The 23,801-nt window shown below is 32.7% G+C and overlaps 2 protein-coding genes across 2 annotated transcripts in view; one reads left to right on the top strand and one right to left on the bottom strand.

The window, feature by feature from the left end:
- LOC138698556 (glycoprotein-N-acetylgalactosamine 3-beta-galactosyltransferase 1-like) overlaps window positions 1-8,711 on the top strand; it is a 29,241-nt gene extending 20,530 nt beyond the window's left edge. Inside the window, exons 7-8 of the mRNA XM_069824568.1 lie at window positions 3,238-3,395; window positions 6,673-8,711. Of these exons, the coding sequence (XP_069680669.1) occupies window positions 3,238-3,395; window positions 6,673-6,834 (320 nt within the window). The 3' untranslated portion in view covers window positions 6,835-8,711. The remainder of the gene's footprint in view (window positions 1-3,237; window positions 3,396-6,672) is intronic.
- Window positions 8,712-19,639: 10,928 nt separating this feature from the next.
- Gar1 (Gar1 ribonucleoprotein) lies at window positions 19,640-23,716 on the bottom strand. The gene is made up of 5 exons (XM_069824569.1): window positions 23,603-23,716; window positions 22,740-22,858; window positions 21,663-21,718; window positions 20,686-20,901; window positions 19,640-20,072 (listed from the first exon to the last, which is right to left on the bottom strand). The coding sequence occupies exons 2-5, from the start codon at window positions 22,852-22,854 to the stop codon at window positions 19,803-19,805; spliced, it is 657 nt and encodes a 218-aa protein (XP_069680670.1). The 5' UTR covers window positions 22,855-22,858; window positions 23,603-23,716; the 3' UTR covers window positions 19,640-19,802.
- Window positions 23,717-23,801: the final 85 nt, after the last annotated feature.

Here is a 23,801-nt window from a genome sequence, read left to right as displayed (position 1 = left end):
AATATAAAAATTACAAATTTGTTAAAAGTATTAGGTTTCAATATAGCAAGTGTTAATACACTTTCAATTATTTCAGCTATCACATTTCTTACGTAGATTTTAATATAAAAATTACAAATTTGTTAAAAGTATTAGGTTTCAATATAGCAGGTGTTAATATACTTTCAATTATTTGAGCTATCACCTTTCTTACGTTGATTTTAATATAAAAATTACAAATTTGTTAAAAGTATTAGGTTTCAATATAGCAAGTGTTAATACACTTTCAATTATTTCAGGTATCACCTTTCTTACGTTGATTTTAATATAAAAATTACAAATTTGTTAAAAGTATTAGGTTTCAATATAGCAAGTGTTAATACACTTTCAATTATTTCAGGTATCACCTTTCTTACGTTGATTTTAATATAAAAATTACAATATAAAAATTACAAATTTGTTAAAAGTATTAGGTTTCAATATAGCAAGTGCTAATATACTTTCAATTATTTGAGCTATCACCTTTCTTACGTTGATTTTAATATAAAAATTACAAATTTGTTAAAAGTATTAGGTTTCAATATAGCAAGTGTTAATATACTTTCAATTATTTGAGCTATCACCTTTCTTACGTTGATTTTAATATAAAAATTACAAATTTGTTAAAAGTATTAGGTTTCAATATAGCAAGTGTTAATACACTTTCAATTATTTCAGGTATCACCTTTCTTACGTTGATTTAATATAAAAATTACAAATTTGTTAACAGTATTAGGTTTCAATATAGCAAGTGTTAATACACTTTCAATTATTTGAGCTATCACCTTTCTTACGTTGATTTTAATATAAAAATTACAAATTTGTTAAAGGTATTAGGTTTCAATATAGCAAGTGTTAATACACTTTCAATTATTTCATCTATCACCTTTCTTACGTTGTTTTTAATATAAAAATTACAAATTTGTTAAAAGTATTAGGTTTCAGTATAGCAAGTGTTAATACACTTTCAATTATTTCAGGTATCACCTTTCTTACGTTGATTTTAATATAAAAATTACAATATAAAAATTACAAATTTGTTAAAAGTATTAGGTTTCAATATAGCAAGTGTTAATATACTTTCAATTATTTGAGCTATCACCTTTCTTACGTTGATTTTAATATAAAAATTACAAATTTGTTAAAAGTATTAGGTTTCAATATAGCAAGTGTTAATACACTTTCAATTATTTCAGGTATCACCTTTCTTACGTTGATTTAATATAAAAATTACAAATTTGTTAACAGTATTAGGTTTCAATATAGCAAGTGTTAATACACTTTCAATTATTTGAGCTATCACCTTTCTTACGTTGATTTTAATATAAAAATTACAAATTTGTTAAAGGTATTAGGTTTCAATATAGCAAGTGTTAATACACTTTCAATTATTTCATCTATCACCTTTCTTACGTTGTTTTTAATATAAAAATTACAAATTTGTTAAAAGTATTAGGTTTCAATATAGCAAGTGTTAATACACTTTCAATTATTTCAGGTATCACCTTTCTTACGTTGATTTAATATAAAAATTACAAATTTGTTAACAGTATTAGGTTTCAATATAGCAAGTGTTAATACACTTTCAATTATTTGAGCTATCACCTTTCTTACGTTGATTTTAATATAAAAATTACAAATTTGTTAAAGGTATTAGGTTTCAATATAGCAAGTGTTAATACACTTTCAATTATTTCATCTATCACCTTTCTTACGTTGTTTTTAATATAAAAATTACAAATTTGTTAAAAGTATTAGGTTTCAATATAGCAAGTGTTAATACACTTTCAATTATTTCAGCTATCATCTTTCTTACGTTGATTTTAATATAAAAATTACAAATTTGTTAAAAGTATTAGGTTTCAGTATAGCAAGTGTTAATACACTTTCAATTATTTCAGCTATCACCTTTCTTACGTTGATTTTAATATAAAAATTACAAATTTGTTAAAAGTATTAGGTTTCAGTATAGCAAGTGTTAATACACTTTCAATTATTTTAGCTATCACCTTTCTTACGTTGATTTTAATATAAAAATTACAAATTTGTTAAAAGTATTAGGTTTCAATATAGCAGGTGTTAATATACTTTCAATTATTTGAGCTATCACCTTTCTTACGTTGATTTTAATATAAAAATTACAAATTTGTTAAAAGTATTAGGTTTCAATATAGCAAGTGTTAATACACTTTCAATTATTTCAGGTATCACCTTTCTTACGTTGATTTTAATATAAAAATTACAAATTTGTTAAAAGTATTAGGTTTCAATATAGCAAGTGTTAATACACTTTCAATTATTTCAGGTATCACCTTTCTTACGTTGATTTTAATATAAAAATTACAAATTTGTTAAAAGTATTAGGTTTCAATATAGCAAGTGTTAATACACTTTCAATTATTTCAGCTATCACATTTCTTACATTGATTTTAATATAAAAATTACAAATTTGTTAAAAGTATTAGGTTTCAATATAGCAAGTGTTAATACACTTTCAATTATTTCAGCTATCACATTTCTTACGTAGATTTTAATATAAAAATTACAAATTTGTTAAAAGTATTAGGTTTCAATATAGCAAGTGTTAATACACTTTCAATTATTTCAGCTATCCCATTTCTTACGTTGATTTAATATAAAAATTACAAATTTGTTAAAAGTATTAGGTTTCAATATAGCAAGTGTTAATATACTTTCAATTATTTGAGCTATCACCTTTCTTACGTTGATTTTAATATAAAAATTACAAATTTGTTAAAAGTATTAGGTTTCAATATAGCAAGTGCTAATATACTTTCAATTATTTCAGCTATCGCCTTTCTTACGTTGATTTTAATATAAAAATTACAAATTTGTTAAAAGTATTAGGTTTCAATATAGCAAGTGTTAATACACTTTCAATTATTTCAGCTATCGCCTTTCTTACGTTGATTTTAATATAAAAATTACAAATTTGTTAAAAGTATTAGGTTTCAATATAGCAAGTGTTAATACACTTTCAATTATTTCAGCTATCACCTTTCTTACGTTGATTTTAATATAAGAATTACAAATTTGTTAAAAGTGTTAGGTATTAATGTAGCAAGTGTTAATACACTCAATAATATTTGAGCTTTCACCTTTCTTACGTTGAAAATGATTTTAATATAAAAATTACAAATTTCTTAAAGTGTCAGGTATCATTATAGCATGTGCTAATGCATGTGGAATGCATTTCAGGCCAATGTTTGCAAAATGTGGGGGTAAAATCAGTGGACACTCGTGACTCACATGGACGAGGGAGGTTCTTTCACTTCACGCCAGAAAAATACATAATTCCTGGAGAAATGAAAGACAGTTTTTGGTACTGGAATTTCATCTACTATCCACTCAAAACGGTGAGTTCTTAATAACATAATGTTGTAATCCATGTAAGAATAATCTAGTATTGTCTTCAGATCAACCAATTAAGACGTAAGTTGCATTACTACAGTGTCTTCTTATTGCTTCTGCCTAGGAGATCATTTGCTCTATCCTTTTCCTCTGTATATATCAATACTTAATAAACCCTCGTAGGTACTCACCTAGTGGTGGTGAGGTAGCTTTTTATTGCTGCTGCTGTCGTCATTGTTCTTGATGATGATGATGATGAATCCAATTTCCAATTTTTCTTGTGTCTTATTACCCGAATGTTGTCGAGAATGGGTGTGATATTTAATATTATATTGTTATTTCTTGGTTTGTTATCTAATAGTGTGTTCTTTGTTTTTTTTTTAAAGACCCAGATTTTACTGTTATGCAGTAATAAAAGAAACTAGGCTACAAAAGTTTGCTTACCTTTATTTTCATGGTTTTTTTTTACTCTCTCATTGTGCGAAAATTTTGTGATGCTGTAAAAATCTAGACCATTTGCGTGTTTATCCCTTTTGCCAGTCCATCTGCAGAAACTTCTTAATTAGTAAACGAATTTTATTTGTTATTATTGGAGGAAAATTCACTCCGGCACCTAGGATCGAACCAGAGACACCCCGTTCTACATACTGGGTGCTCTAACCATTGGGCTATGCCGAGGCTCAATTCACAGCATCGGATCAAATCTTTCTCCTACAGACTGTAGAACTAGAAAATTAATATTTATTAGAATTTTATTTGTATTTAGTATTTGTAAATTATTTCTTCCATGAGTGATGTACATGAAATATCATTCTTGCTAAAAGAAGTAATGGGTCCAGATTGAAAAGAAAATGACAGAAGATTTAAGAAACTCAATGATTGCATGAAACGACTATACTGTATTTGGAATAATAAAATACAACATTTACTTCCTTTAACACTGTAGTGTATTTTATATGATATTTGACGTATATACATAGCCCATATACCCAATATTCCCATGACTATTGTTTGGAAAACAACGAGGTATATTAAAGAGAGAATGGAGCGAGACGGATTGCATAGAAAACCATGAGGCTCAGAGTTCAAATAACATTTCTGTTTCCATGGTACCACGATTGACATCAGAGTAAAGCTTTCATGTCAAAATGTTACAATTTTTTCTGTCTTGTACCAGTATCACATGCAGTGACTTTATTCTGGATCACTTAAAATACAAAGCAACTCTTACATCTTTGTGTGAGACATTCTCAACTCGATTTTCCTATTTCAAATTTGAAAATACTAACATAGATTTATTCATAAATCCATTTTGTTTTTCAGAGTCTCAGATTCATCAATACTCCCCATCCTTGCAGACTGAATTAATAGAAATCCAAAACCACTCAACAGTTTGTGCTCAATTTAAATAACATTGTAGATCAGCCACTGATCGTACTTTCATTGTGTTTTGAAAATATGTCCCCATAGACCAGTGTCCTGAACTTCACGATCTTGCTTAGCTAAGGCTCCACATTTGTGAGCAAACTTTTTCTGCCATGAATATTATTAAGAATAAATTACAGACGCACATCTTGCTAATCTTCTTTTTCTGTGCACTTCAAAAATTGCACCTAATATTGAGAAATAATTGTTAAATGTAAAACAAGTTCAAAAATCACATTAACATTGCAGATCTTCAAAATTCATTGGACTGTTCTTGTTAAATACTGTAAGAAGTATTTTATGACAAGTCATGTAAAAAAAAGATTGAATAATTATGTGATGGTCTTTCAAAATAAAAAAGTGAATAATGATAATTGAATTACTTTTAAAAAATAATGTTTTTAAAAAAACACTTATCTGAATAATCTACTAAAACTTATAGATAGGTACCTTAGCTTAGATTCAAAATAGTTAACATCAATTTAGTTAGGTAGCCCTTTAAATAGTTTCTATTAATTTACTGGCCCAAGCTCAAAATAGGTTGGCCACCCCTGTTATAGACGTTTCAGTCGAATCACAATAAATGGGGTTACTTACTTACTTTTAAGGAACCCGGAGGTTCATTGCTTCCCTCACATAAGCCCGCCATTGGTCCCTATCCTGTGCAAGATTAATCCAGTCTCTATCATCATACTTACTTACTTACTTACTTACTTTTAAGGACCCGGAGGTTCATTGCTTCCCTCACATAAGCCCGCCATTGGTCCCTATCCTGTGCAAGATTAATCCAGTCTCTATCATCATACTTACTTACTTACTTACTTACTTACTTTTAAGGACCCGGAGGTTCATTGCTTCCCTCACATAAGCCCGCCATTGGTCCCTATCCTGTGCAAGATTAATCCAGTCTCTATCATCATATCCCACCTCCCTCAAATCCATTTTAATATTATCTTCCCATCTACGTCTCGGCCTCCCCAAAGGTCTTTTTCCCTCCGGCCTCCCAACTAACACTCTATATGCATTTCTGGATTCGCCCATATGTGCTACATGCCCTGGCCATCTCAAACGTCTGGATTTAATGTTCCTAATCATGTCAGGTGAAGAATACAATGTGTGCAGTTCTGTGTTGTGTAACTTTCTCCATTCTCCTGTAACTTTTAGCCCCAAATATTTTCCTAAGCACCTTATTCTCAAACACCCTTAACCTATGTTCCTCTCTCAAAGTGAGAGTCCAAGTTTCACAACCATAAAGAACAACCGGTAATATAACTGTTTTATAAATTCTAACTTTCAGATTTTTGGACAGTAGACTGGATGATAAAAGCTTCTCAACAGAATAATAACAGGCATTTCCCATATTTATTCTGTGTTTTATTTCCTCCCGAGTATCATTTATATTTGTTACTGTTGCTCCAAGATATTTGAACTTCTCCACCTCTTCAAAAGATAAATTTCCAATTTTTATATTTCCGTTTCGTACAATATTCTCGTCACGAGACATAATCATATACTTTGTCTTTTAGGGATTTACTTCCAAACCTATCTCTTTACTTGCTTCCAGTAAAATTCCCGTGTTTTCCCTAATCGACTAAATGGGGTTTGTTTGTGAATATTTTTCTTACACTATATGAAGTGACAAATAAAATGGTAGCTTTATAGATTGTTTGTTTATTGTTCCTTGAAATTTAATTACACTAATGTGAAAACCTCTCCACTTTCGTATGATAGGGCCTACCTAACTGGAATCCTAAATGACTGAACACATTAACATTAACTTGTTGCAATACGTATTATTTTGTACAATCTTACCTCGTAAACTCAGCTTACGTTGCTAATTTATAATTTTATTTACAGGGTATGCAGTGTTGTTCAGACACGGCCATTTCTTTCCATTACGTGAATCCCAGCCAAATGCATGTATTAGAATACCTCATCTATCATCTGCGGCCACATGGAATTACGCATAATGATAGTGACACAGCAGTGGCAGATGTGTTTACAGAATCTCACTCATGAAGTCTGAGCATTATCCTCATTCACAGGTTATGTGTGTCTTTTCGTTTGTTGAGTCCAGGAGTAGCTAGATGTCACAACTTGCGTGTTAAATATTGTTTTCATTTTTATATATATATTTATTTTGTATTGTTGATTCTTCTATTTATATCTGAAGTGTTTGTAAAATACTCAGTGTGACAACTGGAAAATAGGACTGGTGTTATGAGACAGTAGGTTTGTTCCAGCACGGTTCAGAATCGATTCCCAGTTTCCAGTGGCGGCTCGTGCCTTTCTTGGATGGGTGTTCACAAAAAAAATATATGAGTAATGAACACACTGATATATTCTCGTATAGCTGAGTCACATGTCAGAGATAAACGAGTTCTATAGTCCCGACGCTGTTATTTCCGGCGTGACTCCGCCTCTTTGCTTACGTCTAGGAAAGTGAAGGCTCTATAAAGTCTAGGTAGGTAGTATCGTGCGCCATTTTTGGTCTTTCGTTGCCGAGCTACCATACGAGGAATCTATTTGCCACACTGTTAAACATTGTCATGTTGTAGCTCCTATGATAATAAATCAAACGCAATGTAATTCAGCAAATAATTGAGCGGCAAATAACATCTTCGTGTGCTTTCTGCGAACGCCAACAAAAGAGCTAAAATGGCGGGCGATTATATTAAGTATTTATCGAGCGAATTGAATCAGTGAATCACAAGATGCACACGTTCAAATGTAGCCGACCTGCAACGCGATTGGCTGCCGGAAATTAGAGCGACGGGACTATAATATGCATGTACCAAATCTACGCATATAAACCAAAATTAAAACCATTAAACAAGAGTAGAGTAAAATTAATTCATAGGACTCACCTTCACTGCTGTTGTTGAAGATCTAGATTTATTTGTAGAGAAACTCCATGCGCCTAATTTTGAGAGCTGCAAACTTATCAATAACTTTATTATTGAAGTCTCTAATATTGTTAACAAGTTCTTTTTTCACTGCCAACATAGCCAATGTACTTAATCGGTCTTCTGTCATGGTGTTACGGAAGAATGTTTTAATCCTCTTTTAATTTAACACACAATTTCACACACGTCCGTCTCCAACTTCAAGTACTACTGTTTCAACTTTCAATACACACCAGTGCAGCTTGTATTTGCCTTACTTTGCTGAACAAAAGACAACAGAATCAGCTCCCGTGCGTAACGGTATTTTGAAAGAGTAAAGAGAGAAAATGAGGAAAGAGGGAGATAGGAACACGATGCCAGTCCCAAGAGAGATGGAGCATCTCTGTTTCTCTGTCATTAGCACGTTAAGACCTGTGCGAGCAGAGCTATTGCAACCATTATAACATACCAGAAAATATTCTCGCCTCAGGCTATTTCACCCTGCTAGAGAAAAATTGTGCGAGCTGCTGGCAATCTGTCCAATGGAGATTTAAAGACACACGACACACGGACGGGACATTCTCTCGAGACGGAAAATGTAGGAACGTCATTGCACATTGGAAAGTAATCTATGTAATATATTAATACAGTAATATGTATGATTATTGTTGGTTTTTAAGGTGTTCACGTGCTCCTTTGCTCATATAGAGGAACCGCTGCTGCCAGTATCCTGTTCCAACATGCTTTAGGACTCGTTCGGAACGAGTGAAATTGGTTTTCGATTAAGAGCAGGGACTGGGAATTCTGAACTACTGACGCATGCGCAGATGGTTTAATCTGAAGTTACGGTTAAAATGCTTCGAGACTCAGTAGGTTAAAATAAAAAAATAGTCTGTTATGAGTGATTTGGAAGGTGATAGTGATATATTTTACGAAGAATTAAGTTCGAAAGATGAATATATTTTTAATATGAGAAGAAACTCCGAAGGCCGTGAAAAGAACAGTGGCGGCTCGTGATAAAATATTATGTGTGTTCACAAATTTATGTTCCAAAATCAAAGAGAATTTGAAATCGTACGTTTAGTCTAATATAAAATGTCATGATTCCAATGTTTCACTATCGAAAAAACCGTATATAAATTCAAAACAACATATAATAATAACTAATAATAATAATAATAATAATAATAATAATAATAATAATAATAATAATAATAATAATAATAATGAAACCCAGTCTTTTTATTTCCAATTTTTCCTGGTAAGCCAGTTTACCCAGTTCTTTACTGTTCCAAATTACTTGAACAGAATTCATTGTTTACGTTTGTTAAAAATGAATACATACCACAATGCTGTTATTTACAAAAGCGTGTGTTCAGAAATATATTTTGATTCACAACACACTGATACACTATAGCCTATACCAGTATTGTAATCCCATTCACAAAGATTGATTACTATAAATACATGCCAGTAAATATTATTCTTAAATATTATACACTACCATACAGATACTTAAATTCATACCAGCACGTGTTTAAAAGCCAAACTATGCTATTATGCCGACACTGAAGTATAGTAATTCACAAACTACACTCTCGTAGCAGCACTGTACACACATCCACATAAAGTAAACGTTCCGACAGTGAGATGCTGACACCTACAGGCTAGAATACAGACTATTAAATTTCGTCCTCGAGATATAGCACGTGAACGATAGCATCGATGCACCTGACATCTGTAGGATAGATTCACTGTTCACTTAACGCTTTGTGCTCTTGACGAGTCATAAGCAGCCAGCGAAAGAATGTTCTCCCGCGCATGCATGAAATTTCTGTAACCTTCTTGAAAAGAGCACAGCTTGTATGTGAACGAATGTTGCCAAGTTTACATAAGAATTTTATGCAAGATGCGGGAAGTCTAAAATACTCGATTCTGATATTATACATTCTCACTACGTCAATACGGTATTAAATAATAAAATTAGTCGTGCCTTAATGGAAACAAGGTGTTCACGTGCTCTTGTGCTCTTATTGACGCACCGCCAAGAAACATTCCAACAACGTAAACTTCCAAACTAGTTCTGATACCATACAGAACTGGCGCATGCATCAAAAGAAGTTCGGTATTAGTTCAGAACGCGTTCTGAATTGCTTGCTGGAACAAACCTATTAACTGAAGCTGCCATCAAGCTGAAGTGAATATAAATTCAAAGAGAGGTTGATCCTTGAGTGTCACAATGAAGATCACCATATATTGCCTCCATTTGAGGGTGTAGGGTGAGCTATGTGAACTACACTCAGAGACGTAATTTCAGTCTTTTCTTGGGTGTTGGATAAAATTTCTAAGGGAAGACGACCTTATAGGCTATATCGCCTGGCATACACCTTCCCTATTTTCTTTCAAATTAACTGTTTTCCATACTGTAAACTGGAGTGAACTTCACCACTGGGGTTATCTTGACCATAAAGAAGTCCACACCTGTGGAGTAACGGTCAGCGCGTCTGGCTGCGAAACCAGGTGGCTCGGGTTCGAATCCCGGTCGGGGCAAGTTATCTGGTTGAGGTTTTTTCCAGGGTTTTCCCTCAACCCAATATGAGCAAATGCTGGGTAACTTTCGGTGCTGGACCCCGGACTCATTTCACCGGCATTATCACCTTCATATCATTCAGACGCTAAATAACCTAGATGTTGATACAGCGTCGTAAAATAACCCAATAAAATAAAAAAAAATAAAACCATAAAGAATCAGAGTGGGCTGTATCGGAGAGACAGCTTTAAGTTTTATGTGAATACGTCGCTGAAAAAATTCCTGTTAGGTAAACATTAGCAGTTGCCATCTTGTATGCACTGACAGTAAAAAGGTCGGTTACTATAGCAACTGTCATCTTTTGTTGTTTGCTATGCATTGTTTATGCATTGTGAATTTTCTCCCTTCACTCAACTGTGCTGTAACAGATTTGTCACTGTTTCCGTCTGTGACTGTAGTTCCAAAATCACAGCTCCGAGAAATCGCCATCTCTGCCCAATATGTGACTCACAGTAATGGCGACTGATGTACGTATATATGACAGCTTCATAGTCCAGACAACTGCAAGATTAACTTGAAGGACAACATAATTGGAATCTAATTAAAAGGTTAAGGGCTGAATTCATAGTCAACACTTATCGTAAGGAAACACTTAAGCAGTTGCTTATAATAATTTCCAATTCATAAATCCCACTGAAGTGAACACTTATTCAAATAACGTAGCTTATCAGCTGACTCAAGTGTTTCCTCATATGCATTGTAATCAGCTGATTCGGTATACAATAGATGATGATTATGATTTAATTTAATTTATTGAGTTCTGTAATTAAAATGAAAATGAGTTTCGGCAAGCAAAAATATATCAGAGATCTGGAAAAACCCTTTAGAGATGTATAATGATCAACAATTTAAGAGGAGATACCGTTTCGACAAGAACACTGTTGTGAATATTCTGGTGTCTCTCATTGAAATTCACAATACAACCTTGAGGCTTACCGATTTCGCCACTGCTGAAAGTACTGGTTGCTTTGAGATTTTATGATACAGCAGCATTTCAGGTAGATTTAAGCGGCATTTTTTTTTTTTTTTATTATTCACGTCTCAACAAAGTGTTATTTGCATTTTTGTTTGTATTCTACCTGAGGAATAAGCTGTTAAAATTTGCGTAATTATATCATTTCCACTTTGTTTAGCATAAAAACAACTGAAAAATAAATTAAAATGATTTACTTACAGGAATATTCCCGGAGTTTGCATTAAACTCAACTGCAATTTTATTCCATGTCAATTTATTCTTTTGGAGAGAACAATTATCAATTTTTTTTTTTTTACTTTCGACGATATCTCCATATTTCATAACTAGTTGTCTTGGCTCACTTCTTTCCTTTCTGTAAAATGCTTTCTGGACATCTTGTATAATTTTTAGCTCTATAATATTTACTTCTGTATTTGTGTATGACAATAATGCCGATTTAACAATTTGAAGGTGCTGGAAAACTATTAATGTAGGAAAGCGCTGACGTCTAGCCACGTTGCCATATTTCTTTCGATGTCAAGGGAATGCTCAGGGCATATGAATGAGTACCGTCTCTGCAATACGATCTGAAATAAGTGCTAAGGAAATGCTCATTACTTAAGTGTTTCCTCATTTTATAAGTGACGACTATGAATTCGACCCTAACATTGGCAACTCTTTGATACTGCACTCACCACTCACTATATTCTTTTACGAACGAATCACTTAATCATACATAAATTGGGCGAATATACACGTCCATACTTCGCGATATAAGAGCTCAGAGTGTGTGTGTTTTCAATCTACTCGTCCCACTGATCACTATTGTTGATATAAGACATGGCGCCGGTATATCAATTCAATTCGCAGAAGAGCTGTAAACCTTAACATCTGTCTACTTGTGATTAGAAAATGGGCATTTCTTGTGGTTTGTTCAGAGTTAAGTAGGTAACAGTGATACTCAGTTATAGACGACTTGGAAATCTACAGACAAGAAACGGAGCCCCACAATCGCGAAGAATAATCGAAACATTAAAATTACACTGTGACAAAATCGCTGTTATCTGTCACAGTGATTTTTCCGGAGCTGTCATAGTTCCGAACTTTGACGGCAAAACGTTGTCACATCCCATCTCTAATTGTTCATATGTACATGGAATCTCCCCTTTTCCCCAGCATCAGTTCCATTTTCCAGTTTCCACACTGTGTACCTCTGATATTACTGTCTTGACTGATCAGTAGATCTCGGATTTTAGGTTAAATACCTGATGGCCTTAACTTCGCCAGAATAAATAAATATTATTATTATTATTATTATTATTATTATTATTATTATTATTATTATTATTATTATTATTATTATTATTATTATTATTATTATAAAATATTATTAGTCATAAACTAAAACTATGATATGCGCCAAAACAAACAGTACTGAAATTATCACTCATCTGCTGTCCACGTTTCCCTAGCAACAAACTATTTATTTATTTTATATAACTAGTGGCTTGTGCAGCAAATGCTGCAAACTAAGTTCATTAGACGTTCAAATAAACATTTTTCAGATTTATTTTCAATGAAGAATACCACACATTCTGAAAGTTATTTGCTTCCATAATAATGAAAGATACTCTCTCTCGAGCCAATACTGAAGAGAACCACGCATATAAATATCTACACCACATCACCATTAAATATATGAAAAAGACCCAACCCCACTTGATTAATAACTATAAAAATATTTGATTTTTAATAATATTATTACCTTATGTAAGTTTTATAGCTTTCAGTAACATATACTATATAGCCGCCACTCAGTAAAATATAGAAATAAAAATCTAATTTAAGTTATTCTCTACATCTACTTATATAACCCCAAAACGTTTCACTTTCATATCATCAATATAGCATTAATATGTATAATTAATGAAAAATAGTCACATCACGGCATTAACTACAATAATATTTCATTTCTAATGGTAATAATGTCATCAAACCATCTCAAGTTTTGTAGTTTTTAATATCCAATACACAGCTGTACCCAGAAAATTACACACCACAGAATCGAACCTGTAAATTATTTTTAGTAAGTTAAGTTTTTAATAACCAATTTAATTTGAGCTCTAAATATGTCAGCATTCTTGCAGATCATGGCCTTCGTGTAATATTGTTTACTGTAGTGTGTGTTTTGTTTTATTCTGAAATGCAACACGGCCGACTTGATGCTCGCTTCACTTCTCCTGAATGCAATTAGCTAGTTCTCAAAACTGATGACAGATGGATTTTGGAAAATGGGAAAATTATGTAGGAAAATTGACATTTCACTGAAAGCTACTATTTTTCAGAAAAGCTTTGGGTTCCAAGGTTCAAAATGAGGGGCCATTTATTAAAATCCGTTCAGCCGTTTTCCCGTAATTTCCATTACCAGTTCAAATTATATATATATAGATACTTTGACAAATTGTGAATTCAATGTTGTGTTGATTTCTGCAATTATGGTTCTCACAACAGAGGAGAAGGTGTTTGTTTATTGTCGAGCATTATTTGCGGTCATACAGAATATGAAATTACAAACATAATCTAAAAATCAAGATAAGTCATTATAACATGTAAGGTGACATAAGATTGATTGCGTATGATGGAACTTTTCAACGACAGCTAACATTGTTGTGTTATTTGGTGCCGCACTGTTAAATCTCTCCTGGTACTGCTCTTTAACGTGGTGCAAGCTTGGTCCATTCTGATGCCCCACTCCGTATAACTAGAAATAATGCTCGACGATAAACACCTTCTCCTCTGTTGCGAGAACCGTAACTGCAGCAACATTGAATATACAATATGTCAAACTATCATCAGCGAATAGGGATTATAAAGAATGGACACTGAGCGAATTTTCCTGTGTTTTGTTTCTCTGTGTGCCAGCGTTTAGTTCCATTTTCAAGCGCTAGAAGTTAGTGTAATCGAGCATACGCTAAGATAATAATAGGGATATCTTATGCGAAATTTTACCGTCAGATGGCAGGAGTGTTCCATGCGGCGCAACATGTAGGGCTATGTTTTGTCATATGCTACAGTTGATTACGTTTTCCTGCTTGTTGGTTTTCTGTGCGTGTCAAAATTATATTTACCGTTATTTTGTATAATTTAATATGATTAAATATTTTCTTACCTCATAATTAAATTAATTTACAATAAATAATAACGTAAACCTGTACAATATTGAACGATTCCCTGAGATGGGTGGGGAAATCTGCAGTATGCAGAATATAGATACGAGTAAATTGAATGTTCATGAACCTAAACGAGAACTTTGAGAACAATATGCACGAATATAAAAATAGGAAATATGTCGAAGTGAATATTGCCCTCTTTAATAATTAGTATTTAAGAACCGTACGCTAAAAACAGGATATGCAGCCACCAATGTGTTTTTTATAGGGAAGAGACTATCGAGATCGAATTCCTTGTATTTTTTCTGTAGTTGCAGAAAGATCAAATGCAATTTTTAATAGGATGATATAATATGATCGCAATAGTATCACGATTAGTAGTGTGTTTTGTAGGTTAAGGACATGCAGTTTTGAATACTGTGTGGGATGATTTTGAAAATTTGAAGTTAAAACATGGCTTTAATAATTAGGGTACAGTACATTAAAAACATTTTTCACGAAATGGATTTCACTACGGATCGTCCTGGATAATAAACATTCCAGTTAATCGAGAGTTTACTGCAGGCGTAAAATTCGGAGACTTCTACAACTACTGCATATAATCTAAGCTAACATAGCTTGCTGTCGAGGTTGCATATGTTTTTATTAATTTTTCTTTTTCCTCTTCCAAAATGAAACTGTAGTCAACAATTCCTTATTTGAAGTACCGGTAGTTACTTTTATTTAATAGCTAGCACTTTCGAGGCCCAATTTTATTACTTATATTTTTAAGGTTTAACGCATATATTCAGAATATTTCGGGACCCGATTGAAGACAAAAAGCTTTCCCTGGTTTTTACATATAGGAACATAACAAAAATTTGCCACTTTTAGTTGTTTTTAAGAGTATTTAATATATTAACACACTACGTATATCCTCAATGTTTATATACCGAAAAACAAATGCAAACGCAAAGCACATCCCTCATAGAACACGTGCGCTATCTGTTGGTGGTAGTTCAGGATATCCCTATTGAGTATAGAGTTGAGACACAGGATCCAAACATCGCCTACCTTATTGCATAATCCAATAAGGCTTTGCTTCAAATAAATTCAAGTTAACAGCTTTTCCTTATTTCTCAGTGGCAAACTAGTTGTAATAATAATTTTTTTATATTTCAGATATAATAAATTATATTATAAAATAATATAATACATTATACAATTAAGTATCGAATTCGTTTAATATTTGTATACAATATAATATAGGTATATGGTTTTACTTCTCATAAGAGTTTTGTTTTTCCATTTTCAGTGTTATCGAATCATTGCATATTTTAATTGTTGTTGGGGTCAACGTCTCAACTCTCATTATAAAGGAACTCTAGAGTCTAGACATTACAGTTAATGACAGATTTATTATTTTATGGATCCAATTGATTTTATTTGAGTACATAATGTACCTAGATGTAATAATTATATGTGTTATATTTCCGCTGTGTCAACTGCTAGCTGGTGTGATGTCAGCGCCAACTCTAGGGAGAAAGCAGAATCTCACGCTCTAGCTGCCTTGAAGGTCATTGAAATCAGTCCGGCTACATCAAAGGTACTGATGCGAAGTCTCCATACTTAATTACCTATACGCTGCTATCATATAAAATAAATAAATACTTGGTTGCTAGGGAGACGTGGACAGATGAGTGATAATTTCAGTATTGTTTGGTTTGGTGCATTCTGTAGTTAAATATCTTCGCATTTTATAGAAAATATGAGTGTTTAAAAGTAGTTTTATGGTGCCTAAAATGCCTATTTTGCCCATTGAGACCTATTTTTAAGGTTTCACAGCCTAAAATTGCCTATTTCTATTTGTTACGTATATATTTTTTGATTTTCGTGTAGCAATGAAAGAGGAAGTTTTGAATGTCATGAGATGGGTTTGGTACAAATATCCTGTAATAGTTTGGTTGTAGGAATAAAGAAAGGTGTCTGGTTTTGTTGAGCACTAGAGCAGATAGTAGGAATGTAATGAATCAGGAAGATGTAGTTCTCCCTAAAGAAATCAGCGTGACAAATATTGCTAGATTTAAATATGCGTTCATTGCATCGGTATCATCAGGAAAAATTTTTTTCGCTTATAAAATGGTTCTTTCTAAGAAAAGACTAAGTTTTACAATAGAAAATTAGAGAAAAACGTTATTATGTATTGCGATGCCAATTATGAATATTGTGTTAATTGTAAATTCATTAATTTAATTATAATATGAGCATTTATGCATTAGCAGCCATAGGACTATGAGGCCGATGAATTCATTAAGAATTACGTATTGATATTCATAATTTAAGACTTAACAAAAATAAAATTTCTAACCTCCATATTTTTTACTGTTTTTGACATTGTATACCGTAATACTTAATACTCACTAATTAATTGCATTTTTATAGTTACTGTAGTTTGTGTGGATGGAAATTACATTTTAGCTGCATAAAATAGTATTTTTAGCTGCTTGAAATTGTATTTTCAGGTGCCTAAATCTATATTTTTAGTGCCTATTTCGATAAATTCAAGGCCTATTTTAGGTGCCTAAAATTTAGTTTTTAAGTGCCTAAAATCCGAGGTCTACTGGTAACTATTTAAGTAACCTTAATAATCCAGTGGTTAGCTGAGATAAGTAATTTATTATTGCATAATACTCAGTAATATAAAATTTTGTATGGTTGTCGTGTTTGACACAAAGAACACTGTATGCAGTATTTTCTATAGTGTTATTTTGAATTTACTGTTTAATATGCAAGAAATAATTTTTATATACACATTATATTGATCAAAGAACCTCTGTCTTCTATTTTTTCATTCACAATTTTCTGTCCGAGGGCAGGTCTATTCCTGCAAACCCAACATTCTCCAATCTTTCCTATTTTCTGCCTTTCTCTTAGTCCGGATATGATCCATATATCTTAATGTCGTCTATCATCTTCTTCTGCCACGAATTTTTCTTCTGTTCACCATTTCTTACACTGCATCCTTCAGTAGGCAATTTTTTTCTTAGCCAGTGACCCTGCCAATTTCTTTTTCTCTTCGTGATCAGTTTCAACATTATTCTTTCTTCACCCACTCTTTCCAGCACAGCTTCATTTCTTATTTTTCTTCATATTCACATTTTAAATTCTTCTAGTCACTTCGTGTTAAATGTTGTTTCTGCAAGAGGCTGGAATCCATTGTAATTTCATATTTGTGTAGAATGTGAACACATGATATTACAAAACTTTTATCATCATAAAAAAAAAGTTGCAGAAAAAGAAGTCTTCATGAGTGCAGAATACAAGGCAATTGAAGGGTTGATAGCAAAAGCTGGACTAGTTCGAAATATTAATTTTTCAGAAAACGAAAAAACTATCTCTCACGTTTCTCATACAGTAAAATAATCTGACATCTTTTATATGGTTTCTAACAAGGGAAGGGTTTCGGCTCGAACAGGAATTTCGTATCCAAAATTTGTATACAGGCCCATCTTTACATCTCTGTAAAGCTCCCAAAAGCATTCGTTTGTGTAATGTGTGGTTTGTGTGTTAGAGCACTGTACAAGTTGAGGGGTGGGGAGAGCACTGCACAAGTTAAGGGGATGGGACACCTGACCCGTAAGCCTAGCCTAGCCTAGAAGCTAGTGTGAGTGGTAAAATGTCTAAAGCCCACTTAAGAACATCTTTCTCCAATGTTCTGTCTGAAAATATTGCAGCTAATCAAAAATGTACACTGTTGTGTGAGTCATTGAATGTGCACAAGGACACAACCTTAATAAATGAATCATTCCAAGGCTAGGACATGGAATGTATGATCATTCCACCTAAAAAAAAAACTAAATATTTCCAGCCTCTGAATATCTATTTCCTTAGACAATACAAAATATATGCTCGGAGGATAACAGATTGCATAAGGACTCTTGCTGAGAATCCATAACTTAACTTGGGAAATCGAGTGTTTATAATGAAAATGCACCCTGTTATTCATAACCAGTTGTCTGCTCCAGTATACCGCCCTATGTTTCAGCATTCCTGGCAGTCAGCTGGTTACGTGAATCGTGAACAAGTCTCGGACTTCAAAAATGTAATTCAGGTGGCATTTGATTTTTCAGCACTGGAGTGTGGTTCAGAAGATTGTTCAGGTGTTGCTTCTGCGTGTTGTGCTTATTGCTCTGCTCCATGCTGTTTCATGCATTTTATAGAGACTCCTCATGTACATTTTTAAAGAAGTGTATTGACCAATACCAACCAAACGGAGAGTTACACAAATGAATGCTTTTACGGTCTTCACCGCCATTGTTAAGTAAGCCTCTGTATAAATTTTTAACCAAAAATTCGTGTTCGAGCCGAAACCCTTCCCTTGTAAGAAAAAAAAAACATTTGTACATATACACTTTTTGCAGAAAATTTTATGTGTACATACATTAATTGAGAAAAAGTAGACTATATGAAATCATGTTTCGTTAATATTGTCAATTGTATCAACATACAAATAAATACTTTATAAGTGTTTTATTAAATTAAAAACTTAATGTTGAAATGATTTCCTGAACAAGAAAAACAATATTGTTATGTTTACATCTTTCTTTTTCTAAATTTGTATCCTGCAGCCTTTGAATTCTTGGCACATCAGGTATATCGAGTATCGAAATATAATTATTGTAATAACAACAAAATAAACTATTCTGAATAAAAACTATTATTATTATTATTATTATTATTATTATTATTATTATTATTATTATTATTATTATAGCAGCTGTTTTCACACGTCTTTTCTGTCTTCTTCCTCTTTGGCCATTGCATATTTGCATTTTGATCACTCATTTGTAAAACGAAATATTTAACCAATAACACAGACAATAACAGCTAATATGGCGATGAAACAAAAGAAGACAGCACTAATGCCATCTTCATGATATTTTCTAACAAGAACTGGATAAGTTTGTGACTTGTCCGTCTTTTGCTAGAAAGACGTTGGACTAATCTGCTTTTTACAGAAACAGTAAATTTTCAAACACTCATTTCAATGACATAAATCCGGTTTTTGTAGAAATTTGTTATGTCAGTAGGTGCCGCTTGAAATGAAGTGAAGAGACTGTACTATGCTCAAAATTTGAATTTCTGGACTTGTCCGGTTTATGCTATCTTTTATGGGAAATCAAATTATGCAATATGTGGATGTGAAAGAAAAGGGTAAATACATAAAATAAAAAGGTCATTGTGATAAGATTTTAATATAATTTTTTATTATCTTAAACTTCCAATGCTTTTACATTAATAAAACATCATATAGTCACAAACCCAATATGGGCGATAAAATGGATCTATTGCAAGCACTTATTTTTTTTTTTTTCGCTTCTCATATAAAAATTATGATTAGCCTACAGTTATCTATTCCAGCCTCTGCCACCGCCACCACCTCCACCTCTGTAACCTCCTCCGCCTCCTCTTCCTCCCCCTCCCCAGCCACCTCCTCCTCCTCCTCTACTAAATCCACCTCCACCCCCTCTTCCTCTGAAGCCTCCACCTCTACCCCCTCTTCCACCACCACGGCCTCCTCTCCCTCTTCCTCCACCACCTCCTCTCTTCTGAACAGATCCAGGAGGTTGGGGTAAAAATCTCTTCAATGGAAGAAGTTTCTGAGGGTTTATGAACAGCTGGAATAAAAACATAAAAAATTCGCCTCATTAGCAAAACACTTCACTATAATCTAATCCAGTTGATATAAAAGGTGTTAAAAATATTCAGTATTTTAAGAGGCGGTAGTATTCATCAAAACAAGAAAACAAATTCTAATAATATGGGTCCTAAAATTAATATTTCTTATTGGTTTAATGCAGAGACCAAAACGGAATATTAAGGCACAAGCAAAGAGCTCACATTAAAAGATATACTGTTGTTACAATACTAATTTCAAAGCCTTCTTGTAGAAAATTTAATTTTAGGACTAATGTTTATTACTTATTTTTTTCTTTTGATGAATACTGCCATCTCTCAAAGTAATGACAGAATAAATAGAAATCACATTGAACATCTCCTATAATATTGATGTACAAGTACTCATATTTCGGAAGATATTAATTTTACAACCCATGTTTATTAGAATTTTTCTTGTTTTGATGAACACTACAGCGTCACAATATATTGAATATATTTTTAACACTTTATAGGCCATATATTTATAAATATTAGTGATTCACTCCAATTACAACAGATAATGGACATTCCACTTGGTACATTCTTCGTGAAGATCCATAATTCTGTTCTTACCTTCTGTTTTCGAGTAAAGGAGTGTGCTTTGACTTCATCCGAAAGTTTCACAGAAACATAGTAGTCTCTTATGTTGCCAAATATCTCATCGATTTTTCCAATCTGCTCTTTATTGTCCAGATAAATGGGTGCGTTGAAATAAGGGACATCCTCTATCTCCACTTTGACTACCAGGTCGTCCTGGCATGGATACTCGTAACTGCCCAAAGGGATTACCTGGGTAGAAAAGAAATCAGTATTAAATAAAATATGTATGGTATTCTTAATTCTTTACAGAGGCTATCCACGAGATTATAATATAGCAATAATGGAAACAGAACAAATCGACAAGCCAGTTGTCAGATTTAAGTTTCTTCTGCAAACTTTGTTTCGAATTTTGGTACTGACAAAACAAGTGGCAGTTACTTTTTGTTATATTGACAGCATTGTTTCCTGTTGAAGAAGCTGCAACATTAATGAAACTAAAGCTAGTAGCGAGTGTTATTTGAACACAGTTAATAATAATAACAATAATATAGCCTATGGTAAAAAAATAAGACATTATTATTATTATTCATAGTTGACATATTTGTATTCATTAGTCGTAAAATGTAACAGTGTTTTTCTTACACATAACATATTACGTGTTTCTTTAATACTGTTGAATTTTAACATTATATATATTTTAATGACTATTATTATTATTATTATTATTATTATTATTATTATTATTATTATTATTACTATTATTATTACTATTATTATTACTATTATTATTATTTCTGTACATAATGGTAACACTATGATTTCTACTGCTCCAGTGATATTTAGTAACAGTTGGCAACATTGAAAAGATGTCCTTATTAGCTTTCAGAAATTAATTTATGTGAACCTCACTATAGTCTGGCAGATGGTTTTTCTTCTCCGTGTAATTGAAGCTGTAAATTCTCGAATTAAAATCTTTTCTTTTATTAGTAATCACCATAATTAGAACTTACTTCTTCTGGTGGACCCTGATCTTGGTAACCTCCATAACTGTGTCTTCCACCTCCACCTGAAAAGCAGTGTCTAGTTAAAATGTGAAGTTTTATCAACTCTTCAACAAGAAATGGTACAGCATCATCACCATCATTGTCATGTATTGCATATAGTGTGTTTTTGACCTTTCTAAGGTCTTCATGGTTTCAGATCTAAAACCAACTCCAGATTAATTTATTTTTTTTCATTAGTTCTCTTATCTTTTCTCTTGATTTGTTAGTCCTCTATGCCACGTCTTTCATTATTAAAAACCAGCAACGCATACCATCTACTATCACAAAATATAAAAGTAGGTATGAGTTTATTTTCGGTGGGATACTCAATTGTTTTTTGTATGACATGATCGATCATACAGCTACGTTCTTTTCTTTCATTAGATTAGCATTGAAGTTAATGCTTTGTAAATATCTTTAATTAAGAATGTTCAGCACATCACTGTTTTTTCGTAGCAATGCCATATTGTATTTTTGGTCGTCTTTATGAAAACCCCTGCCACTTCGAAATACCGTCGAATTGTATTTTTGTCCAGAGAAAACATTAGTATTTCACGAATGGTAATTTTTATGAGTGTTTTTTCGTAACGAAGTAGCTGTGATGTACTGACCATGTAATAGATTTTTTAATGTACATATTGTAATGGCCATTAGTATTTTCATATTTCCAATTCAGCGACGTTCATCATTTTTTCATTTTTTTTTTCGTCATTGATATTAAATGATAGTACACTATTTTAAAGGCCTTGGGAGTAAATATTGATAATTAATAATTCTCAAAATTGAAATTTATATTTTTCTGGTTGTAAACTGTCTCTAACATAAGCTACATTATCTTCCATTTGGTGGAAGAATGATATAAACATATCAACAGATGGTAGGAATGTGAAGCTTAAAAACTGACAACTTTTTTGTGTTCGCCGCGAAAAGTAAGAAATGTGTGAGTTATTTATTGTGGATTATCATTATTTACACCCCAAATCTTCAATTAAGCTTATGATATATTTAAAATATGTTCAATTTTAACTTAAGTAAATTGCTTACCTCTACCACCACGTCCACCTCCGTAACCTCCCCCTCCTCCTCCTCTTCCATATCCACCCCTGCCACCACCGCCTCCACCTCTATAACCTCCTCCCCCTCGTGAATGATATGACATTGTTCTGTGTAGCATTCCAAATATAACAACAATTACTTCATAACTGAATACGTTTATAAGTACTACATAATGGTTACAATTTTATTGTCGCTGACATATATCTTACTTGTCATAATTTTGGCACAGGTATAAAAAATGGAACATATATTTTGTAAAAGTAACATAATTTAAGCGGGTATTGTGGTTTTAAATGTGGTGAGGACCTATTAGTGACTAAAATGGAGTGGCAACTGTAATATTGCCTAATAATACATCTGAATTCTCTCTCTGATCTTCCACCTGATGACTTTTTATCAACACTATGTTTACTTGGCATCGGATTTTGCCGAACATAAAAAGACGACTTGTCACATTAGCAACACGAAGATTGCAGAAGTTCTCGCAAGTGAGAGCTCACAGGGGTCTAATGGAGAATACGAAAGGAACTTTACATTCTTTTAATTAGATTTGTTCAGGCGTTTGGTATGCCGTGCATATATTATCATCAGTGCGGTGTAATATGGCTACAGCGTATTCTTCAGTAATCCCGCTCAAAGTTCTAACGCAATACACTTATAAATAGAAGTCATAAATTTAATGAAACTCCATGCACTTTTATGTACAGTAATTATCAAGTGAAAAACACGTGCTTCTGATTGGAGGTTAGAAATACTTTATGTCTAAGCGCGTTTCTGTAGTTCGACCGCAGAATGAATTTTATGTAATGTTAAATACAATATTTACTACATCATCGTATTATTTATTTTACCTGCAGAATTATTTACATCAATCTGTTTACAGCTGTTTTATAGCGCCAGTGTTTGTTCCTTTTTAATTAAAACGCCGTCAACGCCATCAATCGCTTATTACCGTAAATTTCGTTACAGTGTCGGCAACATTATATATCCAATGACCGTTTAAATTTTTTTTTATTGAAGCAGGCAGATGAATACATGGAGTTGTTAATG

This window comes from Periplaneta americana, chromosome 4, assembly GCF_040183065.1.
Source record: "Periplaneta americana isolate PAMFEO1 chromosome 4, P.americana_PAMFEO1_priV1, whole genome shotgun sequence".
Taxonomy (NCBI): Eukaryota; Metazoa; Arthropoda; class Insecta; order Blattodea; family Blattidae; genus Periplaneta; species Periplaneta americana.
The sequence above is the reverse complement of the archived record's forward strand: the minus strand, read 5'-3'. Positions and strand labels throughout refer to the sequence as shown.